Raw genomic sequence first — 22,115 nt, forward strand, 5'->3', positions numbered from 1 at the left:
TGTCCTCTCAGAGTATTTCCAAATGAAAGCATGATTTCATAAGGAGGGTTATGTTTTAAATTGTCTGTAAAATACACTTTTATGAAGTTTTGTTTTCTCTGACTCTGCTTATTTCCTTCTTGTATGGATCTAATGAACCTGAATTCTCAAAGTCATTAAGGTAAAAGGTAAGTAACATTAATACCTGGGCTTCAGATCAATAATTTCCAGGATGTTGATGTTTTTCAATAGAGCACATATAGAAGGCCTGAAGTTATAGATTCATAATAATGATCTAAACCAACCATTGACTTCACTACTAGAAAATTTAAGGCACCAACAAGTGAAGTGATTTGCCTAGAGACACACAGTGACAGAGACTGCAACCCACCATCCCAATGACAAGCCCAGGGCTCTTCTCATCTTTCCAGTGGATTCCTTCAAAACTAAACATTTTGAAATTTTGACCAATGAATTAATGTTTAGAATCACTTTAAGTCCCAAAGAGGAATCCATTGATTCTATAATAGATTGGATGAAATGTAAGGAAGGGATCAAAGGGTAGTGAATAAATGAATGTGGAAGAGAACCACTTAATTATTCCTAATTTTAAGAGCTATTCAGATCTATGAGGGGCTTAAGAGATAAGCATGCTCAAGGTTTGAAATTTTACTTTTCATTAACTGGACTAGGACCATATATGGAAGCTGGGAAATGGGAAGAAGAGGAGTTGCTTCACCCAGAGGCAGTGATATTGCATCAACCAATCCTTGTCATTGTGCAGTTTCCTTGTGCACCTGCCTGGAGCCAGTCACAGGGTGTTTCCTGCTGAACCTGAGCGTCTCCTCCAAGCCACCTCAGCCCCTCAAAATCTTTCCTTCTGGGACTTCCCCAGTAATAAACTCTTACAAGAAGGTATAAAAAGAACAGCTGCTCCAAGCAGAGCAACTCCCCTGGCTACCACAGGAGGCTAAGGCACTTGGCAGGTAAGACTTGTTGGCAGTAATCTTTCCTGGCTTCTGCAAAGTAAATGGTGAAATTTCCTAACTGCTTCTCAGAAAGCTTAGTACTGGATTGAGGCTTTGGTTCTTGGTATCAGATTTGGCTCCCACATGACAGGTCAAGAAGGAAAGGCTGCCAAGAAAGAAGGCTTTTCTGTTTCTGAAAACTAAGACATAGAATCATTAAATTCTGGGGGCTCGAAGGTACCATAGTTCTCCTTTATCCATCCCGATTAGCAACTGAGGCCTCAGACAGGTGTTCAAGGTCACTCAGAAAGTTGGGGAAAATAGTAACAGAATGGTGCTCCATGCAGTGGTCTTGATACTGGTGTAAATAATCCGACCTCTCCACAACACTATGGAGCTTTTGCAGTGTTTTTAGGATTCCCTAAGCTAGGGCTCTCAGATAATCATCTCAACTGCAGCATCTCACGCCTACTGTCTGCAGCAGATCTGAACACCTAGTTAGTCCTGATTGTCTATTCCCAGGGCCTTAAATTCCCTGTGTACATCAGCTGTCAGTCAAGTGCATGGACTTCAGCAGTACTAGATGGGCTTCATTTTGGGAGAGTTGAGTGGTTGAATCATATTGCTTTTTATGCAACTGGATGCATTCAGCATGTACTGAACACCTCCCTTCAGCTGAGGTAAAAGATTGTTTCTGCTACACAGGGCTTCTTGAGAGCCATTGAGGATATAAAAGGAGAACAAACTCAAACTCAGATTCAATTTCTAGTGTATTTTCTGACACCATGTATTTGGGAGTTTTCTGCAAGCAATGCTGCAACAGCAGTTACCAGCTGGATGTCCTCTTATCCCATTCTAACACTGTCCACCTTGGAGGCAGCACCAGACCCCACAGAATGGGGCTCAGTCCCAAAAAGACCACCCTCCCTTTTGATACCAACCAAAAGCTGCAGGTTGCTTTACCTGTGCTGTACTGGGGATCCCTGAAATGTTACCAGAAACCTCTGCAGTAGGCTCCAGTCTCCTACTCTGTATGACACAGACCTGAGGAAAAAGAACTAAAAGACAGAACCAAGAGAGACAGAAAGCGGGACTCTAGGATGACCAATGCCAGTACAACTAAAAAAGGCACTGGCCAGTCCAAGGCACTGATTTTTATTGGTAATCAATTGGGGTAAAGGCAAACTATGTGCAAGGGCAGGACTACATGTGAGGATGCACAGTCATGTGGTTTCTATGGAAATTAAGCAAGCCTCATAAAGTACAAGTATTCTCGAATTAGGAACAGAATAGACAAAATATATTATTGGAATTAGAACATGGTCCTTCAAGTAAGCAGGTTTTAGTTGTGGGAGTAGAATTTGGGTGTGAGTTACTCTAACCTGGGCACATAGGCTTTGGCCAGACTCACTTCTGTAAACAAGCCGATTGGGGTGTAACTCTTTACACCCTGCTTTGGGGCATGATGAATATTGCAGTCTCTCTAAGTGCTCCTGACCTACTATGTACAAGTCAGAGTTCTCACAATCCCCTACTCAAGAATGACTCATTTGCTACAGTTGTTCATGAAATTTAGGGTGCTGCCACCAGTCCCAGCACTCTGGGAGGCTGAAGCAGGAGAATCACAAGTGCAAGCCCAGCCTGGGCAATTTAGCCGCTTAGTGAGACCCTGTCACAAAATTTTAGAAAGGGCTGAAGATGTAGCTCAGTCTAAAGGCCCTAGGTTCAATCCCCAATACTGGAAAACATAAAATAAAATCAGAGAACCACTTACTTATGTATATCAGTTCATTATAAAGAATATTACAAAGAATACAGATGAAGAGGTTCATAGCTCGAGGTATGAAAGAAGGAACACGGAGCATCTGCACCAACTCTGGCCACACCGCCCGCCCTCCGGAAATCTCCACATATTCAGCTATCCAGAAACTCCCTGAACACTCTCCCTGTGAGGGTTTCATGGAGATTTTATTACATGATTGGAGCCTGGGCAACCATGTAGAGCTAATGCTGATGGACCCAGTGGGGAGACCCAGCAAAGCCTGTCTGTTCAGGTTCTTCTTGGCCTCTCTGTGCAACATTCCTTCCTCCCAGGCACAAAGCACAGTCCCTTCTGAAATGGGAGTGTTATGGTCTACTATCAGGCAAGGCAGATCAGAGAATTTCAGTATGGCCACCTCTAAGGCAGAAAGCAGATTCGAGTTTCTATAGTTTCCTTTGGGGAAGAGAAATTCTAGTTTCCATGGCCTAACTTGGGGAGGGGGAGTTTTAAGCCAGGAATCTACAATGAAAATTATATATATATACTAATATCAGTTTCCTCCTCTTTAGTCTCTTGATCCTGGAGTTGCTCAAAAGATCAAATAGAGTATTCTTTCTGGCAATTGGGTGTTTGTTGGGTTTCCACTGGGATCATTCCACACCCTCAGCAGAGCTCTCACCATTCCTGGAGAAGAATTCCACTGATTCCTTCCTTTCTCAGGCCTTCCTCCAGTCTTTCTGTACCACAGCAAAACTCTGGAAGAGCCAAACTCTGGAAAGTGGGGGCTCTCAGAGTGTGTTCTGCAGCCAGCAACATCGCTTGGGAGCTTGCTGCTAGTGCAGGCTCTTGGGCCACTCCCATGACCTTCCAAGTTAGACTCTTCGTTTACCAGGGTCCCCAGGTGATTCTTAGAAGCATTCTTAGATGCCAGCTAGGAGACTATCACCCTTCTGCCCTGAAACGACCTCAGGTGTTTAATTTCTTTTCTTTTTTTTTTTTTTTTTGGTACCCAGGATTGAACTCGGGACCTTGCGCTTGCAAGGCAGGCACTGGAACCACTGAGCTAAATCCCCAGCCCTCAGATGTTTAATTTCTTTGCTCTGTCCTTCATTTGACATGTACCCAACACCTATTATGTACCAACTCTATACTTAGACACTGGAAGAACAGAAATACATAGGACATACCTCTTAAGGAGCCATGGTCTGAAATGCAAACATGAGAACAGTAGTATAAGATAGGAGACAAGCACTGAGGGAGGACAGTAAAAAGAATGACCTAACTTTGCCTGGAGAAACATGGTAAACTTCACAGAGGAGGTGGCATTTGAGGGCTAGAGGCTATGGCCCTGTCTTCAGAGAGAGCTTTGTGTCCCACAGAAGGCTCCAGGCTTTGTTGAAGACCAAGGGATTTGGGGAATGCTTTCTGCACTGACACTGAGGATAAGAATGTGGGCAAACATTGAGACACTACCAACGCCTCTGGCTGGCTCATACACTCTGACGCCCCATGCCCCTGCAGCCCTTTGCCATGCTTAGTTCTGCCTGCAGACAGAATCTTTCTGCACAGCCATTTTTCAGTGGCATGACCCCATGTTTACCTAGTTCTGCCTTCTGTCCCATGCCCTTCCTTCACATCAAGCAGGAACTTTGGCCATGACACAGAAAATAATTTAGTGTTATGCTTGGACTCCTCCCTCCCTCACTTCCCAGTGAGGACAGTATGAAGAATGTCTCAAAGAAAAGAGTATCTAAGTTTCGTTTTCTGTTCAGATCTCTCGGCTTTCATGTCTTTTCCTGCAATAGTCCTCTTCATCAGTCTCTCTCTGAGAATGCTGTTTTTCATAGACTAACCTTTTACTTATTTTTTATAATTTATTGTAAAATACATAGACAATAATAAAATAGAAATGCTTATGTGCCTATCAGCCCCCTTTAAAAGTTAGTGATATGGTGGTGCCCAGGAGCCAGAGGAAGGAGGAGGAGATGGAAAATAAGTGTTCAATGGGTAGAGTTTCAGTTTTACAAGATGAAAAAGTTCTAGCAAACCAATGTGAATATGGTGTGTGTGCGTGTGTGTGTGTGTGTGTGTGTGTAACAACCCAGGGCCTTTGAACTGAGCTACATCTCCAGCTCTTTTTTTTTGGTACCAGGGATCAAACTTGGGACCTTGCACTTGCAAGGCAGGTGGCGGCACCACTGAGCTAAATCCTCGGCCCTCTTTTTTTATTCTTTAATTTTGAAACAGGATCTCACTAAGTTCCCCATGCTGGGTTGGAACCTGTGATCCTCCTGCCTCAGCCTCGCAAAGTGCTGGGATTGTAGGCATGCCTCACTACATTTGCCTAACAATGTTAGTATCCTAGTATTGTTGCACTGTGCAGCTAAAATAGTTAAGATAGGAGAATTTTGTGCTGTATTTTTATACCACAATTATGCAATTTTTTTTAAGTTGACAGTTCTTATTACTCCTGAGCCATCTTTGTTCACCTGGAAGGGCAGATTTCTGCTGACTAAATGGGTCCTGCAAGTTTCTCCTACAGTCACAAAGAAAGGGTGACAGAGGGAGAGAAAGTCACAGAACCTTTTCCTACTTGGGGCCACACAGGTGTAAAGACAAGAGCCCCTGAAGAGTTGATCTGTTGGAGAATGCTCCTTGGGAAAAAAGTCTTGGCTAGAAAGGTATTTCACTAATACCTTGCCTCTTGTCTAAAGTTAGCTTACAAGGCCGGGGATTTAGCTCAGTGGTTCCGCTGCCTACCTTGGAAGCGCAAGGACCCAAGCTCTATCCCCCGTACCAAAAAAAAAAAAAAAAGTAAAGTTAGCTTACAAAAAGTATATTCAAAAAGACAAAATTTATTAAGAGGGATCCACTAAAAAGCAAAGAGGAGGGCTGGGGATTTAGCTCAGTGGGTTCGCCGCCTGCTGCGCAAGCACAAGGAACCGAGTTTGATCCCTGGTACCAAAAAAAACCAAAACAAACCAAAACAAACAAATAAAAAGCAAAGGGGAAATTGGGGTGTGTGAAGAGGCCAAAATGACCTGGTCTAGGTGCGCGATTCTCCTCTTCCGGCCTAAGCTGGTCCCCGGGGGTCACCAGAGGGTGTCTGGGCGGCAGGCTGGGTCATCCCTCTGGTGAAGCTCCGGAGCTGTGATTTCTCTCAGGGAGCTTCGGGGAGATTCAGAAGGGCACCTGATCGGGGGCAGGTTGTTCTTCCTGTGAGTTTCTGGTGAACACCTTGCTGAGGGGAGAAGCCATGGGCTCTTGTGAAAGGTGAAGAACCTGTCAAGAGCTTGTCTGAAATCACAATCCACATACTGGACCTCCCTGGGCTGGAGCCAGGATCTCCTCAAAAGATAGTTTGGGTCTATTCCACAGAGCCCAGTGTAGCCCCTCCTTAGAAGACAAAGCCACCCTGGCTGCAAGAATGGCTCAGTGGGAGAGCACTTACCTAGCATATGTGAGGTCATGGGTTCAAGCCACAGCACCTCAGAAAGAGGAAAAGAAAAAGAGGAAGAAGACAACCAGTTGAGTGATTTAGGTTCAGAGTTAAAGGCCATGATGAAAGGATTAAGCTGGGAGCTGGAATGGCTCCAGGCAGCCTAGGACAGAGCCCTGGGTCACAGGCCTCTGAGCTTCATCACAACTCTCTTTCATATGGTCCCATCATATTTGCTCCTTGAAGGCGGCGGAGCCACTGGGGTTTCTGAGGACAGGCATGAGCGCCTGCCCCCGGCACACTCTCCAGAGAGTCATGGGAGGAAGCAAAATATCCTGGGGCAGGGAGGGAAGAGAACTCCAGAGACTTGGTGACAGCATTTCTCACACCTACAGGCAAAACAAGCACAGGATTTCAGGATGACAGACTGTCAGGGCAGAATGCGACATCCTGGATTACTAGGCAGGCCAGGAGCCCAGAGGTGTTAAGTAACCTGCCCAAGGTCACAGAGCCGGTTAGAGCAACTTCAGAACTGCAACTCAGGGGCTCAGACCCTGAAGCCAGAGCTCTCTCCCTCCTGCCCTTTCTTCTGTTTCTCCCAATATCTAGTGTGGGCCTGTGCATATGCTGACACTCATGAAGTAGTGTTTGCCCTTCCCTGTTAGGGCCTCCGCTGTTCCCTGGGATTTCTCTGCTTTCTTTGAGTCAGTTCCTCCCACTGGAGCTCCAGCAGGACTCACAGTGTGGCCCTGGTCTCGTCTCAGTGATGAGGCTCCTTCATCTCCCAGGCCTCCTGGCTTCCCTGATCTGGCTCCAGGCTGCAGCACCCATCGTAAGTGGTAAGTGTCCCCACTCTTTCCTTTCCTGGGCTGCTCTAACAAAGCATCATAAACTAGGGGTAAAGATTAGAGAAATGTCTTCTCTCACACTCCAGGAGGCTGGAGGTCCAAAATCAAGGTGATGGCAGCCCCATGCTTCCTCTGAAGGCCCCAATAAAGGATCCTTTCTTGTCTCTTCCAGCTTCTGGCCGCTCCCAGGATGGCGGCTCAGAGCTGCTTCCTCCCAATCTCTGCCTCACCTTGCCTTCTCCCTGTGTCCACCAGGCATGGGACTCGGTGTCCACCCCAATCTCATGTGGCCTCATCTGAATTAACTACATCTCCAAGAGACTTTTTTTTTTTTTGGTACCAGGGATCAAACTCAGGACCTTCCACTTGTGAGGCAGGCAGAGAACCACTGCGCTAAATCCCCGGCCCCTGCAGAGACTATTTGCAAATAAGGTTCCATTCTAAGGTTCCAAGTAGACACAAGTGTGGGGCAGACATTACTCAACTTATTACTTTCTTGAGAGAATAGGTCCTACCCCTCACATTCCAGACCCTAATATTAGTGAAAACAAGGCATCCTGCCTCTGTCTTTATACCACTCCCTTCCCTATTTCAGGGTCCTGGTGATCACTAAGCGCTTTGATGGATTTGCTTAAGGATCCATGGAACCATCTCACCAGGAGCCAGAAAAATGCCCAGAGCCTGGTATCCCAAGCCAACCTGAGTGGCTGTGCTAGATACCCAAGAATCTCATCACTGGGTATTTTAGTGGAATCCCAAAAAGCAATTTTGACATCCTGTCAAAGATCAGGGGCACTCTTCCCATTCTGTGCTTCTTGGCCTTAATTAAGGTCTCTTGGGAAACTTCCCTGATCAGTCCCGTTCTCCTGTCTGCTCAGATTTGAGAGGTGAGGGTACTGGCTGAGAAAAAGGCAGACAGAAGCGAAGAGCATCTCAAAAGAGTTGTGTCTGATACCCTCTTTCTGCTTTCTCCCCCTGCTCCCTCAAGCACGGACCACCAGAACTTCAACCATCTCTGACACTGTAAGTCAGGTCAAGGTCCAGGTCAACAAGGCCTTCCTGGATTCCCGAACCAGGTATGTGACACACTCTTACACACACATCTATATGCGTGTACTTCCCTTCACAGGCTTCCTCTTCAGGACAAGCAAATGTAACAGCCCTGACAAGCCAGTGAGCCAAAGCAATTATAAAACTTGCCTTTCCACCCACCCTCACCCCCACATATGTGGAAACCAGGACTAATTGCTCCTCACTCCTCAAGGCCGCAGCCTCTAAGGTACTTTGCAGGGACATCTAATCTAGTTTTGTAAGGATTAACCCTTGTTTCCTTGGTCCACATGTGCCAGTCTCAGTTTGTCGTGCATTCAACCAATACTGACTTGGGTCAGGCTCCCCAGAAGTAGAAACCAGTCCTGGACCCAGGTGCAGGTTACTAAGCAGGGCAGTCACTCTCAGGAAAGCTGTCACAGAATGAGTGACAGCTGGAGACAGGGCAGAGAAGTTAAGCAAGATGGAGTTTCAGGTCTAACTTCCGCCTGGTACCCCAGGGAGACCTGGAGCATAAGGTGCACCCTATGTGGTCCAGGATTGGGCTGGGGGAGGCATCAAAGCATACTTGTGCCACTCCCAGGCATGTCCAGCCATGCAGCTCCAGTGGCTCAGAATCGAGTACTCGGTGAGGTTACAAGTATGACCCTTGAGTGCTGCACCCAAAACAGCTAGGGAAGGAGCATGCCAACCTCTTCAAGAATCCAAGGAACCCAGCAGTCACCAGGATGCTGGCAGAGTCAGCATCCTCCACCCAGCAAGAGGCCAGGACTCATGAAACAAGCAATGCAGACTAGGTCCCCACCCTCAGGAAGCCCACATTCCTCCAGTGGGAGTCAGGGTTAGGGTTAGAACTAGAGGAACCATGGCATGAGCAGAAAATGCTCTTATTCTTTCCTCTTCTCTGTCCCTAACACTAGACCTAGGGGTTCTCTCCTCCCTGCACTTGAATGAATTCTCAAAACAGTCCCATAACTCTTTTGGTGACTCTTTTGGCCTCTTCTAGTCCTCAGAACAGCATCAGTTCTGGAATTAAAGACTCAGCATAAGGAAACAAAGGCTGAGGCTGCTCACTTCCCTGGGCTTGGAACTGCTCAAGGCCTCTGGTGACAGCAGGGAGCCCAGTGAGTGGGCTTTTCCCTCTCTCCTGGACACCCACCCCTCTTCCTTGGGGCTGAGCTGGAAGAGGGGTCGAAGGGAGGGAAAATCCAACTCCCCTGGACAAGTCAGTGTCTTACATGCCTTCTCTCCTTGGGTACTTTTTCATCTCTCAGAAATTCAACTGCCAACCCCATGACCTGGAAAATTCTCCAGCTTGTGACTAAAGTCTCCAATCCTCAGCCTGGGAGGGTCTGACTATCTCCTTCACCATCCCCACCCAGCCTCTCCGGGCTAATGGGCAACAGCATCACAAAGATGGTGTGGCTATCTCTTGGTTCTTTTTATGGAGGCCGTGGGGAGAGCAGGATAGGCCCGGACTATGAGGCCAGTCACCACAACCCTCTGCACATCTGCTCTCTCACCCAGATAGTTCCTCAGACTGAGAACTTGTACCTTCTAACACTTTATATAACGGCCTGACATGCAGTTAACAGTCCAGGCACTACAGCCACTGAATTGTATCCAAAACTCGGGTTGTCTTCTGTGAGAATTTGAGCCATTTCTAATACTTCAGCCTTAGAGACCTAGAGATCACCTCTTAGATCTTCTCACACATGAGGAAACTGAGGCACTGTGAAGGGATAGAAGGCTCTCACAGAGAGACTTTTCTGACAGCACCTTGTTCTCAGTCATCTCTGTTGTCACAAACTTTATAGTACAAGAATTTTTGTTTTCTTGTTTTATACATGGAAATTAAAAGGGGAGGAAAAGAAAAGCCTGAGTGGTTGTACAAGATCCTTGGTGATAGGTCAGATGCTTCAGGGCCCAAGCTCCATGCCAGCTAGGGCCAGGTCCATGAGGGAATGTGTTCATGGGCAAAACTGGAGGCCCATAAGCATCCTAATCCTAGAATTCTCAGCTCACAGTCATGTAACATGCCACCTATATGTCCGGGCTCCTCAAGTCTGGGTCAGTATATTATAGGTTCTGTTTGGTCTTGGGGTTCCAAATGCTCCCGTCCACCTGCCTGCCTGTCCTCAGAACAGACCCATCAAAGGTTCATGACCACTGTGGCTTCCTCCTCCCAAAAGAGATTTTCCAGAGGCCTTAGGAGAAAACCAAAGAAAGGATGCTGAGAGCACAGGGTGTTTGCTCCCTAGGTGTCACCCATGTCCTGTACCACCTCCCGTCAGCCCCTTCTGCAGGGACCAGCCCGTGACCCCTATTGCTGTCTTCCGTAGGCTGAAGACTGCCATGACCTCGGAGACTCCCACCACGAGACAGCTATCCGAGTACCTCAAGCATGCCAAAGGCCGGTCGCGCACGGCCATCCGCATGGGCCAGGTGTGGGAAGAGTCCTTAAAGAGACTGAGGCCGCAGGGCCCCTTGACCAATGTCACAGGTACAGAAAGCTCACTAGCCCTCTGACGGCAGGAAGGGCACATCTCCCCACAGAAAAGAGCCAAGGCCACCACAAGCCACACTCCCTGTCAGAAGCTGTCCACAAGGAAAGACACCCCTGTGTCTGCCTTCTTAGACTCACACACCAGGCAGGCAGAGCAAGGAGGGCCTTAGGGGACAGCTGGGTCACAGCACTTTTTGCATACAAAGAAACTCAGATCTTGCAAGATCACGTTGCCAACTCCTCATGAGGGGACATGGTGCTCTTTATATAATGCCATCTGTGAGGCCTCTGCCCGGAGGAAGTGCTAAAGTCAATAAACACAACCTCCCTGTTCCAAACCACAGCATCACCCTGCTGTTAGTAGAGGGCACAAGTAAGTGAACTGTGTCGGTGGATTTACTGGGATTATGTTGCAAAAGATGAGATGTCTATCGTGTTCTGGGTAACACCGTGATGACACCCCTGGTTTGATTTCCTGCCTCTCGCCAGACTCAGAATGGAGAAAGCACTCAGTCCCTTTGGGGTCCCTTCTGTTTCAGGCTCCAGCCTGGACCTGGCTTCGCTCTCTGCGGAGGTGGGCTGTGATGCTCCCACCCCTGCGGTGAGCTGTGACACGAACAGCCCTTACCGCACCATTACAGGAGACTGTAACAACAGGTGACTTTGGGGGAGGGTGCTCCCGCCTCCTGCCCAGCCGGCCCAGCCAGGGGCTTTGCCCTTTGGCCATTCCGGGCAGAACTTCCCCCTCCCCTGTGCTCTCTGGAATCGCTCTTAAAACTGCACTGCCCGGCACAGCTGGGGAATTTAGAACCCCACCCATAAGAGGCCCCTCCTGCGCGTTCCCTTCCCCTCGGGTCCTGGGCTTTACAGCGACCCGGAGCCGACCCGCTGCGACTGAGCGCGGTCTCCCTGGCTTTCAGGAGGAACCCGGCGTTGGGCGCCGCCAACAGGGCGCTGGCTCGCTGGCTGCCGGCCGAGTACGAGGACGGGTTCTCTCTCCCCTTCGGGTGGACTCCGGGGAAGACACGGAACGGCTTCCCGGTCCCGCTGGTGAGGGCAGGCGAGGCGAGCCCTCCAGGATGGAGTGAAGGATGGGTGGGGAATTGAGGGGTTAGAAGGCTGTACGATCGAGCCCCCCACGAGTTGGAGATTTGGACTTGCACCCTGGCGATGTTCCCCCAAAACGCCACTAGAGGGCAGCAGAGCCCAGCCACGTGGTGGTCACGTCCCAGCTGCCGCAGGCCAGATACCCTGGGGTCTCCGGGGCAGATGGCCCCACTGCCCCATCCTGCTCCCGCTTACCCTGCCCCCGCCCCTGGGATGCATCAACTGTCGTTTGCCTGGAGGTCCTATCTGTTGGCCTCATCTGAGTTGGCAGCCCCTCCCCCAGCGTACCCCTCTCCTATGCCCAGACACCTGGCCTCTCCGTGGCACTTACTCCAGGGGCTGCCTGCCTTTGTTTTCCGGCTCCACAGTGCAAAGGACAATTGCCTCGCAGGCCCTCAAGTCATACAAACCTGGGTTCAGTCCCATCCCTGCCTCTTTGTCACTGCAAGACCTTGGCCCATTGCCTTCATAGGATTCAGTCCCCTCATCTGCAAGGTGAGATAATGCCACCTGCCTCACAAGCTCTTCCTGGGGATTAATATATCTGTTACATCATAGATACTCAGTAACTGCGGTTGGATCCTCAAAGCACGTTTTCCTCCATCCTGCCCTCCCCTTCTCTCTCCATCTGTAGGCCCGTGAAGTATCCAACAAGATCATCAGCTATCTGAGCGAGGAGGGTGTTCTGGACCAAAACAGGTCCCTGCTCTTCATGCAGTGGGGTCAAATTGTGGACCACGATCTGGACTTTGCCCCTGACACTGAAATGGGGAGTAGCAACTTCTCCAAAGCCCAGTGTGATGAGTACTGTATCCAAGGAGACAACTGCTTCCCCATCATGGTAGGCCCCTGCCACTGTGTGCCCTTGACGGTCCCTGCCCATCCTGATATAGCAGACATCCCTGGCCCAAAGGCCAGTATCTCTTGCTAGATTTGGATGTGGATTTGATACTTTTCCAAGCTTTCACACATCCATTCAATCACCTGTCCATTTATTTAGTAACTAGACATTAACCATCTACACTGTGCCAGACAGTGCACCAAGCACTGAGATTCAAAAGTGAATAAGAGGGCTGGGAATTTAGCTCAGTGGTGCCGCCTGCCTCGCAAGCGCAAGGTCCTGAGTTCGATCCCCAGTACCAAAAAAAAATGAATAAGACACCATTTCTGCTCTCAAGGGCAAAAAGGCCAGTGTGGGAAATGGATGAGTGAACTACTAATGGGAAAATTGGAAAGCTCTGAGGAGGGTCGGCTACACCCCCACCCAGCAGCATTGGTGTCTTCTGGGATTACTAGAAAGGAAAGATCTCATGCCTCCCCGCTAGACATCGGAAAATAGATTTTTACATTTTACCAAGATGCCTGGGGGGTTCAGGCTGTACTTCAAGTTTGTGGAATGCTGCTCCACGTCATCTTGAAGGATGAATTCATCTCCCAGAAGGAGGTGAAATCTCACAGCTGAATCTGTGAGCAGGGACGTGTGGGAACGTCCAGCCGGAAGGGAGAGAGACTGGCAATGCTGTTACTCTCTTTCTTCATACTTGTGGAATTTTGCTGTTAGAGTCATTTATTCACCCAGACAACAAATCAAAGCTATGTGCTGTGGTGTAAAGAGTATGAGCTATGGATCTGAATCTCACATCTTTTCCTTCCAATTTAGGCAAGTTCCTTAAGAATTCTGAGCCTCAGTTTCCTCACATGCAAAACGGAACTGAATTGTCTACCATACAGGGTTTTATGAGCACCAAAGTGAGATAAAGTATGCCTAGTGCCTGGCACATGGTAGGTCCAAAGTAATAAAGGGCCGCTGTTGTTAGGAGTGATGACCAACAACTCTTTTCTGTATCATGGGTCGCTTCCCTGTCCAGGGATCTCAGGATACCATCCCTATCAAAACTCCGGAGCCCTCCCTGAGAATGAATGCTCGCTCAGCCTTTTCCACAGCAGGACATAACGAACTTCAGGGCATCATGGGCCCAGGATGTGTAATGTCCGCAGGAGGCATCTGGCCTTCGTGTCTGGTACAAGGGTCCCAGAATGGCACCATCAACATCTTTGCATCCAGATTAGCCCTGGAGAGAGGCTGTGAGGCCCAGATGTGCAACCTCTGCCTAGTTACCCACCTCTCATCTCTCTGCAGTTCCCACCCACTGACCCCAAGGTGAAGACTCAAGGGAAGTGCATGCCTTTCTTCCGAGCTGGGTTTGTCTGCCCCACTCCACCCTACCAGCCTGTGGCCCGACAGCAAATCAACGCTCTGACCTCCTTCCTGGATGCCAGCTTGGTGTACGGCCCTGAGCCAAGCCTGGCTAACCGCCTTCGCAACCTCAGTAGCCCCTTGGGTCTCATGGCTGTCAACCAGGAGGTCTCAGATGACGGGCTGCCCCACCTGCCCTTTGTCACCACGCAGCCAAGCCCCTGTGAGTTCATCAACACCACGGCTGGTGTGCCCTGCTTCCTGGCTGGTGAGTGTAGGCCTGAAAGAGAACAAGAGCATTACCCAGGGAGGCTCTACCGCTGCCTCCTTCTCCTCATTTTTCTGGAAAAATGAACCACTGTCCATGGCACCAGTCCAGGACTGGCAGAAGGGCCCAAATGAAAAAATAACCTGAAAACATGTGTTCACCGAAAACCTAAAACAAAATAAGGAAGTTCTGCAAAGCATGAAGAAAATGCACATAAACCCACCGCACAACCCACGATTGTTGTTAACATTATGTTGCCAATCTTTCCAGAATTTCTGCTATCACAAGTACAGCTTTACATAATTGGGACCACACCATAACTAAGACTCTATAACCTGATGTCCTCACTTAACCACATCCCATGGCATTAAGTATTCTTACAGGAGTGTCCAACCTACAGCCCACAAGCTGGACACAGTTGGACCACCTGGGCCACATTGAATGAAAAGGAATTGTCTCGGGCCACATGTAAAATATCTAATGTAGTTTAATGTATACAAGTAGCAAAACTTCCTTTTTTAGGCATTTTTATTACAGCAAAGGAAGTCAAGTGGCCCATGAACTATGGGTTGGACCCACCTGTTAGATTAAGAGGAATGGATACAGATATTAAGACTTTTTTGTAACGTGGGCACACTCCATACAAGCATGTGCCCTCCTGGTCCCCTCTGTCCCCTGGCCACGCTGATGAGACCACAAGGCCATTCCATAGGCCAAGCTGTCTGGTAGATTCCTTAAACTTTATGTCCACACATACACCCAAGCCTTTGTGGGTTTAGTAGGCCTTCTTGAAGCTCAGAGAACACAAGGAAATGTGCCCTTGTGAGACATCTGGTCTTCACCACTTAACTGCTCACCCGCTTGCTCCTCCATTCTTGCCCCCAAAGGCCTCATCTCCAGAGTCTTCTCCCTTTATTACCCAGAGGAATTCATTCCTAAAGCCTTCAAAGGTGCCCTGCAAAGTGAAGGTGCTCTCTCGTTTATTTGAACTGCCTTCTTGCAAGGTAACTGGGTTATAATGAGTAAAACTTTATATCTTAGTCTGCCACCTTTAGCCTTAACCACAATTGTGAATTTTAATCACCATTCTCCCAGATAAGGAGGGTGAGGCTCAGAAGATGTTAAGTAACCTTCAGCAGGTTACACAGCTAAAATGTACCTATACGTAACTGAGATGCAAATCTGTAATTGCCACCTCCATCCCTCTCCACCTGACTTCCCATAAGTTGCCAGGAAGGAGGGTCTTAGGAGAGGGTCCTCTGGGACACCATCATCTCTCTGGGTAGGTTCCTGGGTCTTAGGGCCAGTCAGGTAGAGCTCGCCTTGCTGCCTTCTGGCCTTGCAGGAGATTCCCGGGCCTCTGAACAGATCCTGTTGGCCACTTCCCACACGCTGCTTCTCCGGGAGCACAACCGGCTGGCCCAAGAACTAAAGAGACTCAACCCTCAGTGGGATGGAGAGAAGCTCTACCAGGAAGCCCGGAAAATCCTGGGTGCCTTCGTGCAGGTACAGAGACATACTAACACCCCACCATGGCCACCTAGTCCTGCTCTAGCTCTGTCCACTCCAGCCACCTCTTGTTTCCTGCCCCTTTCTCTTCCATTATCTCAGGCTTTTATACCTTTTCTTCTTTCATTTCTTTAGCTTCTCTGTCCCAAAGCAAATCCTTGGGTTCATAGTGTTGGTCCTTCAGTGTAACCTGCCCTGTGCCATGGTGGCGACCCTAGGCTTTATCACCCCTGGGACTGCTACCCAACAGTGACTTGGGCTATTTTGATTTCATTCTCTTCCTTTTACATTCTCTACACCTAAACCACACAAAATGGGTGTACTCAATGGGTATTGTAGATTGGCTGATTAACTAACTTGAAGAAACCTGGCAAGGTTGGTAGGTTGATGTTAATTGTACATATACTTTTTTAAACATTTTATTTTAAAATAATTCCAGCTTCTCAAGAAGTTGCAAAAATAATGTGCAGAGGGATCTGTGTGCCCTTTACCCAGCCTCCCCTGATGCTAATGTCTTGCATAACTATGCTATAACAGCAAAATCAGGAAGCAAAACCAATGTTGAACAGAGTGTTAACGTTGATGCAAACCAAAGAGCAAGTTCAGATTTCACCAGCTGTAAATGTGTGTGGGACATGTGTGTATGACTGCAGCTTTATGCAGTTTTATCAGAGGTATAGCTTTATGGAAACACCATAGACAATGACTTAGCTGCATGAACAAGACTCACACTACCTCTTTACAGCCATAACTACCCTCACCAACATATCCCTGGGTCCTGGAAAATGTTAACCTGTTCTCTATTTCTATTGTTATGCTAGTTCACAAATGCTATATAATGAAATTATGCAGTATATTTCCTTTTGAGAGGGGCTTTTTGCATTAAACATAGTATCTGTGAGATTCATTCAACTCATGTGTATCCATAGTTCTTTTATTGCTGGCTAGTATTCCATGGTATAACCATTCAGCTACTGAAGGACACTGGATAGTTTCCAGTTTGGAAGAAGACTTCCTTCCCCCACCCCACCCCGTAGCATCCTCAGCATTTGTTATTTGATTTCTTGAAGATAGCCATTCTTCCTGGAGTGAGATAGTGAGATGAAATATCAGCGTTGTTTTAATTTGTATTTCTCAAATGGCGGGAGATGTTGAACATTTTTTTCATGTATTTATCGGCCATTTGTACTTCTTCGTCTGAGAAATGTCTATTCATTCCAGATGCCTAATTTTTTTAGTCTAATTTTTGTTAGTTCTTTATATATTCTAGATATTAGTTCTTTGTCTTTTTTTTTTGATACCGGGGATCGATCTCAGGACCTTACACTTACAAGGCAGGCAGTGGAACCACTGAACCCAGTCCTTTGTCATTTTGATTGCTTTTAAAGCTTTTTGTGTTTAGTTTCCAGAAATTTAATTATATGTGCCTGGAGTGAACTTCTTTGGTTTTATCCTGTTTAGAGTTCATCCAGCTTCTTATGTCTGTAAATGTAGGTCTTTCACCAATTTGGGGAATTTTTAGGCATTATTTCTAAAACACTTTTTCACTTTCACCCCCTTTCCTCTCTACTTCTGGGACTCCATTGATATGAATGTTAGATCTTTTATTATCGTCCCGCAGAACCCTGAGGCTCTGGTTTGCTGGAGGTGTTTTAGTTTTGCTTCATTTTGTTTGCTTGCTTGCTAACAATACTGGGAATTGATTCCAGGGTCTTCTTACTAAGCTACATCCCCAGTCCTTTTTTCACTTTTTTATTGTGAGACATGGTCTTGCTAAGTCACTAAGTTGCCCAGACTGGACTTGAACTTGTGAACCTCCTGCTTCAGCTTCCCAGAGTTCTGGGATGAGAGGTGTGTGCCGCCACACCCAAGTGAAGTTTTTAAAGTCTGTCTTCACTCTGTTCTGCAGATTGAGTGAATGTTATTGCCCTGTTTTCAGGCCCACCCTCTATCCTTACCACTTTACCATGGAGTCTATCCAAATTCGTCTTTAATTTCAGGTAGTTTATTTTCAGTTCCATGATTTCGGTTTTTAGTAACTTCTTCTTTTACTGAGATATTCTGTTTTTGCTTTTTCCAGGAGAATCTGAGACTATTGAGGCATTTTTAAGGTAGCTGCTTTAAAACCTTTATCAGATAATGCCAGTATCTGATTCGCATCAGAATTGGCATCAGTTAATTGTCTTTTCTCACTCAACATGTAATTTTCCCGGTTCTTGATTTTAGAGGTGATTTTCAGTTGTATCTTTGGCATCTTGATTATTATATTGGGAGATGCTTGACTCTATTTAAATCTTCTGTGTAAAAAGTAAATAAATCTATTTTGGCATGTCATTACCTTGTTCAGGTTTAGCATGTAGGTTTTGGCCTACTTTTATAAGTTTTCGTTCCTGTGGCCACCTGGTTTCCAGAGCCCTCTTAATCCTGTTCTGGTCCACTTCATCCCTCCTGTGTTCTGAGCTTCCCACTCCTTCCCTGCTGGTGCCATCTGCTGGACGAGAAGGTTCCTTCCTGGCTGCCTGCCGTTGCTAAGCAACCATCTAGAGAAGCAGAAACCACCATACCTGGGTCTCCTTGGTGAAGAGCCAAGGCTAAAGAGCAAAGAGACACAGGGCTCCATTGCTGCCACCACCGCAGGCTGACTGGGTTGACACCAGACTGGATTATGCGGCAAGGGCTTCGATGCTGTCCTTGATTTTTGACTGCTCGTCCCTCTTGGGAGCAGTTTCTCTAAAGCCTCCCTCTGCAAAGGGTTAACCCTCCTCATGCCCTTTCCTCATGACTTATTTCTCCCTTCAGATCATCACCTTCAGGGACTACCTACCCATTGTGCTAGGTGGCGAGATGCAGCAGTGGATCCCCCCATACCAAGGATACAACGAATCTGTAGATCCCCGAATTTCCAATGTCTTTACCTTTGCTTTCCGCTTTGGCCACTTGGAAGTCCCTTCTACTATATTTCGCCTGGATGAGAATTATCAGCCATGGGGTCCAGAACCAGAGCTGCCCCTGCACACCCTCTTCTTCAACACCTGGAGGATGGTCAAAGACGGTATGCCCTTCCTGGAAAGTGCTCTCCTGGCTCTCCCACTCTGCAAGCTGCTGGTAGGGAAACCTGGCTGAGGAGTCAGATTCCAAGCACCTCCTATGTGACATTGTGCAAATGAATTCATCTCACTGAGCCTGTTTTCTTCTCTATAAGAATGGGGGCGGGGCCGGGGATTTAGCTCAGTGGTTTCGCCGCCTGCTGCACAAGCGCAAGGACCCGAGCTCGCAAAAAAAAAAAAAAAAAGAATGGGGGCAACAGGGCCGGGGATTTAGCTCACCGGTGCCGCTGCCTGCCTCACAAGCGAAAGGTCCTGAGTTTGATCCCCGGTACCAAAAAACTCCAAAAAGAATGGGGCAATAATAGTACTCAACTCGTGAGGATATTCAGAAAAATTAACTGAGGTAAACAAGTAGAGCAAGCTACAAGGGTTCTTAACACACAGGAAGTGATTGACACATATTAGTCATTACTGTTTCTTTCCTCCTTCCTGTTTCTAAGCCCTCCTTTGTCCTGGGCTGAGGCTGGCTTTCCTTAGGGCCTAACAAGTTGGGGTCTTTTCCTAAAGGGCCTCTTCCTGTGCTACAGTTCTCCCAGAAGGATGAATAGGAGGAAAAAGTGCTGACTCCATGAACTAGAACTTGAAAATGCCATCATCCCATGAGCACCCTTTCTGCCACCCCAGAATCAGGCAGCCTAGACTCCCCGCCCCTGAGCATGTTCAACTGGTTCTTCTTTAACCATGGAAGGTGTCCATGCCTTACTCCCATCCCAAGGATGGCCTCTGGGTCTTCCTTTGCAGGTGGAATCGATCCTCTGGTGCGGGGCCTGCTGGCCAAGAAGGCCAAGTTCATGAATCAGAATAAAATGATGACAGGAGAGCTGCGCAACAAGCTCTTCCAGCCAACACACACGATCCATGGCTTTGACCTGGCTTCCATTAACATACAGCGAGGCCGGGACCACGGGCAGCCTGGTGAGTGGGCCTAGGGTCGAGGCTGGCCTGGAGATATCTTAGCTCCCTTCTGGGGCCTGGAGCCTCTCCCCAGAAACCTACAAGCTCTACTCAATTCTGAGCAGAAGGCAGGCTGGCTTATAAAACCCACTTTGCTCAGCCATGGTATGGAATCTTTCATTCTCCCTTATGCAGAGACACGAGGACGTATCTGGTACTATCTTGAAGTTCTTTAGAAAAGAAAGACCAACAAACTCCTAAAACCAGTTATAAGCCTAGAAAAGACTGAGAAAAGAACAGAGAAAAGCCAAAGACTGTTGGTACTTTCTTTTGTACCTGTGAAAGGCAATTTAATTTAATTCAGACCTAGATTGCCTGAGTTCAAATCCCAGCTGTGCCATTTACTAGTCATGGCACTGGGAGTAAATCACTTAACATTTCTGCTCCTTCATTCACATATTTGCACAGTGCTTAGAGCAGTGCCTGGACCTGTGGTAAGTATCCAGAAAGCCACCAGCCCCGCCCCACCCTGCCAAGACTGAAGTGCCACAGATATAAACAATGGTCAGTATCTCTGCTATTTCAGAGGCCAGATTTTCTGGGGCTAATGGAGCTGGAATGGGTACGTCCCCAAAGGGGACCAGAAGCAGGAAGTCCCTGCCATGAGACAACCTGACCCTCCCACCCTAGGTTACAACTCCTGGAGAGGCTTTTGTGGCCTCTCACAGCCGCAGACCCTAGAAGAGCTGAGTGCTGTGCTGAAAAACGAGATGCTGGCCAAGAAGTTACTAGGTCTCTACGGGACCCCTGACAACATCGACATCTGGGTGGGGACCGTTGCTGAGCCCCTGGTGGAAAGCGGCCGGGTGGGGCCCCTCCTGGCCTGCCTCCTGGGCCTCCAGTTCCAGAGGATCCGAGATGGAGACAGGCAAGTGAAACCTCCACCCCAGGAGACAGTAGGGACCCCTGCTCCTAGGAGACCGTCCCAGTTTCCCGAATGAGGACTACCTTCTCAGCACGCGGGCAGCTTTGCAAGTTCCCGGTGACCTCCTTGGCATGGGGAGGGGCCAGCATCTGGACCGTGTAATGAGACCCTGCTTCTGTCTGCAGATTCTGGTGGGAAAACGCAGGAGTCTTCACGGAGACGCAGCAGGACTCTCTGAGGAAAATGTCCTTCTCACGCCTTGTCTGTGACAACACCCACATCACCAAGGTTCCACTGAACCCATTCCAGGTCAACAGCTACCCCCAAGGCTTTGTGGACTGCTCTGATGTCGAGGAGCTGGACCTCCTACCCTGGGCCTCAGTGGAGAGTTAGAGGCCTGGGCTCACGGCCTCCCAAGTTGCAAAGAAAAACTCCTTTTGGTCTGCAGTGGCATTTCATGCGAGTTCAATGACCCAGTCCCTTCGAGCTGCAGGCCCCAGGCCCAGCCTTCCTCTCAGCCTCTCCTGCACGCACCAGATCAACGGCTTGCTCAAGCCACCTCGGCCTTTCCAGCTCTTCTCCTCGGCTACCGTTTCCACCCCAACCTTTTGGCCCATGGAAACTCTCCCTTCAGTCAAGACAGACCTTCTGAGATGCCCTTCCAGTCCTGCTTTCCCAATGTCTCCCGTCCTCTCGCCTGAATAAGACTGGCTGAGGCTCTGGCCTTTGAGCTTTGTCTTTCCTCCTGTCCTCCCCAGCTAGATTGAGGGGTTCTGAGTATGGCCATGGCACTCGGCATGGTGCTCCACACTAACTGCTCAGTAAACATCGATGATTGCCTGAGGAGGCCGGTGATGACCTGTCTCTTTCTGCAGGCAGTAACTAACTCTAAGTAACCAGAGTCCAGACGTGTCTTGCCCCCAAGATACTGTGTTCTTGGATCTGTAGGGGGGAGAGAGAGGGGTTGGGTGGGAGTTCCAAGAGCAAGTGGCTGAAGAAGGGAAGAGGGAAGGGCTCCCGGGGACAGGAAGCAATGGGGTGGCAGGAGAGAGCAGGTGGGGCCCCCTGGGGACCAAACAAGCCTGCATTCCCCTCCTACCACAATCTATTTCTCTTCCAGCCCTCTGGGAAACACCTTCTTCTTCCAGGGCAGTCCTTGGGCCTTGTCAGACTTCCAATGGGACAGCTCAGGGACGTTCTTTGGGCTGCTCGCCAATATGCATTCATACATTCTTCTTTTCAAACGACCCTCTGGGTAAGGCCAGCCCAGGTTCCCTGACTGGTGGGAGGAGGAGACACTCAGCTATCCCAGGGGAAGAGCCCAGGGCAGAAGACCAGGCTGCCTCTGGCACCCACTTCTTCCCAACCTCTGATGCAGCCCTTCCCCTCCCTCAGCCCCCTCCTCCTCAGTGAAGTGAGGACAAGGGGTATTTGTCCTGCTGTGCACCTTGGTGGCAGCCTGGCTTTCCCCAGGGACCCCAAGTACACACCATGTGGCTCCCAGCTTCGGTGCCCCTTCCCCCATATGCAGAAACATGGCAGGGAGGGTGGGGGGA

General features: G+C 48.5%; 1 protein-coding gene across 1 annotated transcript; it reads left to right on the top strand.

The window, feature by feature from the left end:
* Positions 1–783: 783 nt before the first annotated feature.
* On the top strand, positions 784–21,402 carry Lpo (lactoperoxidase). Its single transcript, XM_021248716.2, has 13 exons — positions 784–965; positions 6,814–6,987; positions 7,985–8,072; positions 10,389–10,549; positions 11,092–11,209; positions 11,473–11,602; positions 12,294–12,500; positions 13,800–14,124; positions 15,470–15,630; positions 18,433–18,685; positions 19,482–19,655; positions 20,325–20,562; positions 20,745–21,402. The coding sequence occupies exons 2-13, from the start codon at positions 6,915–6,917 to the stop codon at positions 20,950–20,952; spliced, it is 2,136 nt and encodes a 711-aa protein (XP_021104375.1). The 5' UTR covers positions 784–965; positions 6,814–6,914; the 3' UTR covers positions 20,953–21,402.
* Positions 21,403–22,115: the final 713 nt, after the last annotated feature.

The sequence above is a fragment of the Heterocephalus glaber genome, unplaced genomic scaffold (assembly GCF_053883595.1).
Source record: "Heterocephalus glaber isolate CG9 unplaced genomic scaffold, H.glaber_assembly_v1.0 deba00001564, whole genome shotgun sequence".
Lineage (NCBI taxonomy): Eukaryota > Metazoa > Chordata > Mammalia > Rodentia > Bathyergidae > Heterocephalus > Heterocephalus glaber.

Bases quoted from the DNA above. Each gene is read 5' to 3' on its own strand.
- Lpo (XM_021248716.2), top strand. From the start codon at position 6,915: ATGAGGCTCCTTCATCTCCCAGGCCTCCTGGCTTCCCTGATCTGGCTC. The intron at 6,988-7,984 runs GTAAGTGTCCCC...TGCTCCCTCAAG, and splicing joins TGCAGCACCCATCGTAAGTG to CACGGACCACCAGAACTTCA. The intron at 19,656-20,324 runs GTGAGTGGGCCT...CTCCCACCCTAG, and splicing joins CCGGGACCACGGGCAGCCTG to GTTACAACTCCTGGAGAGGC.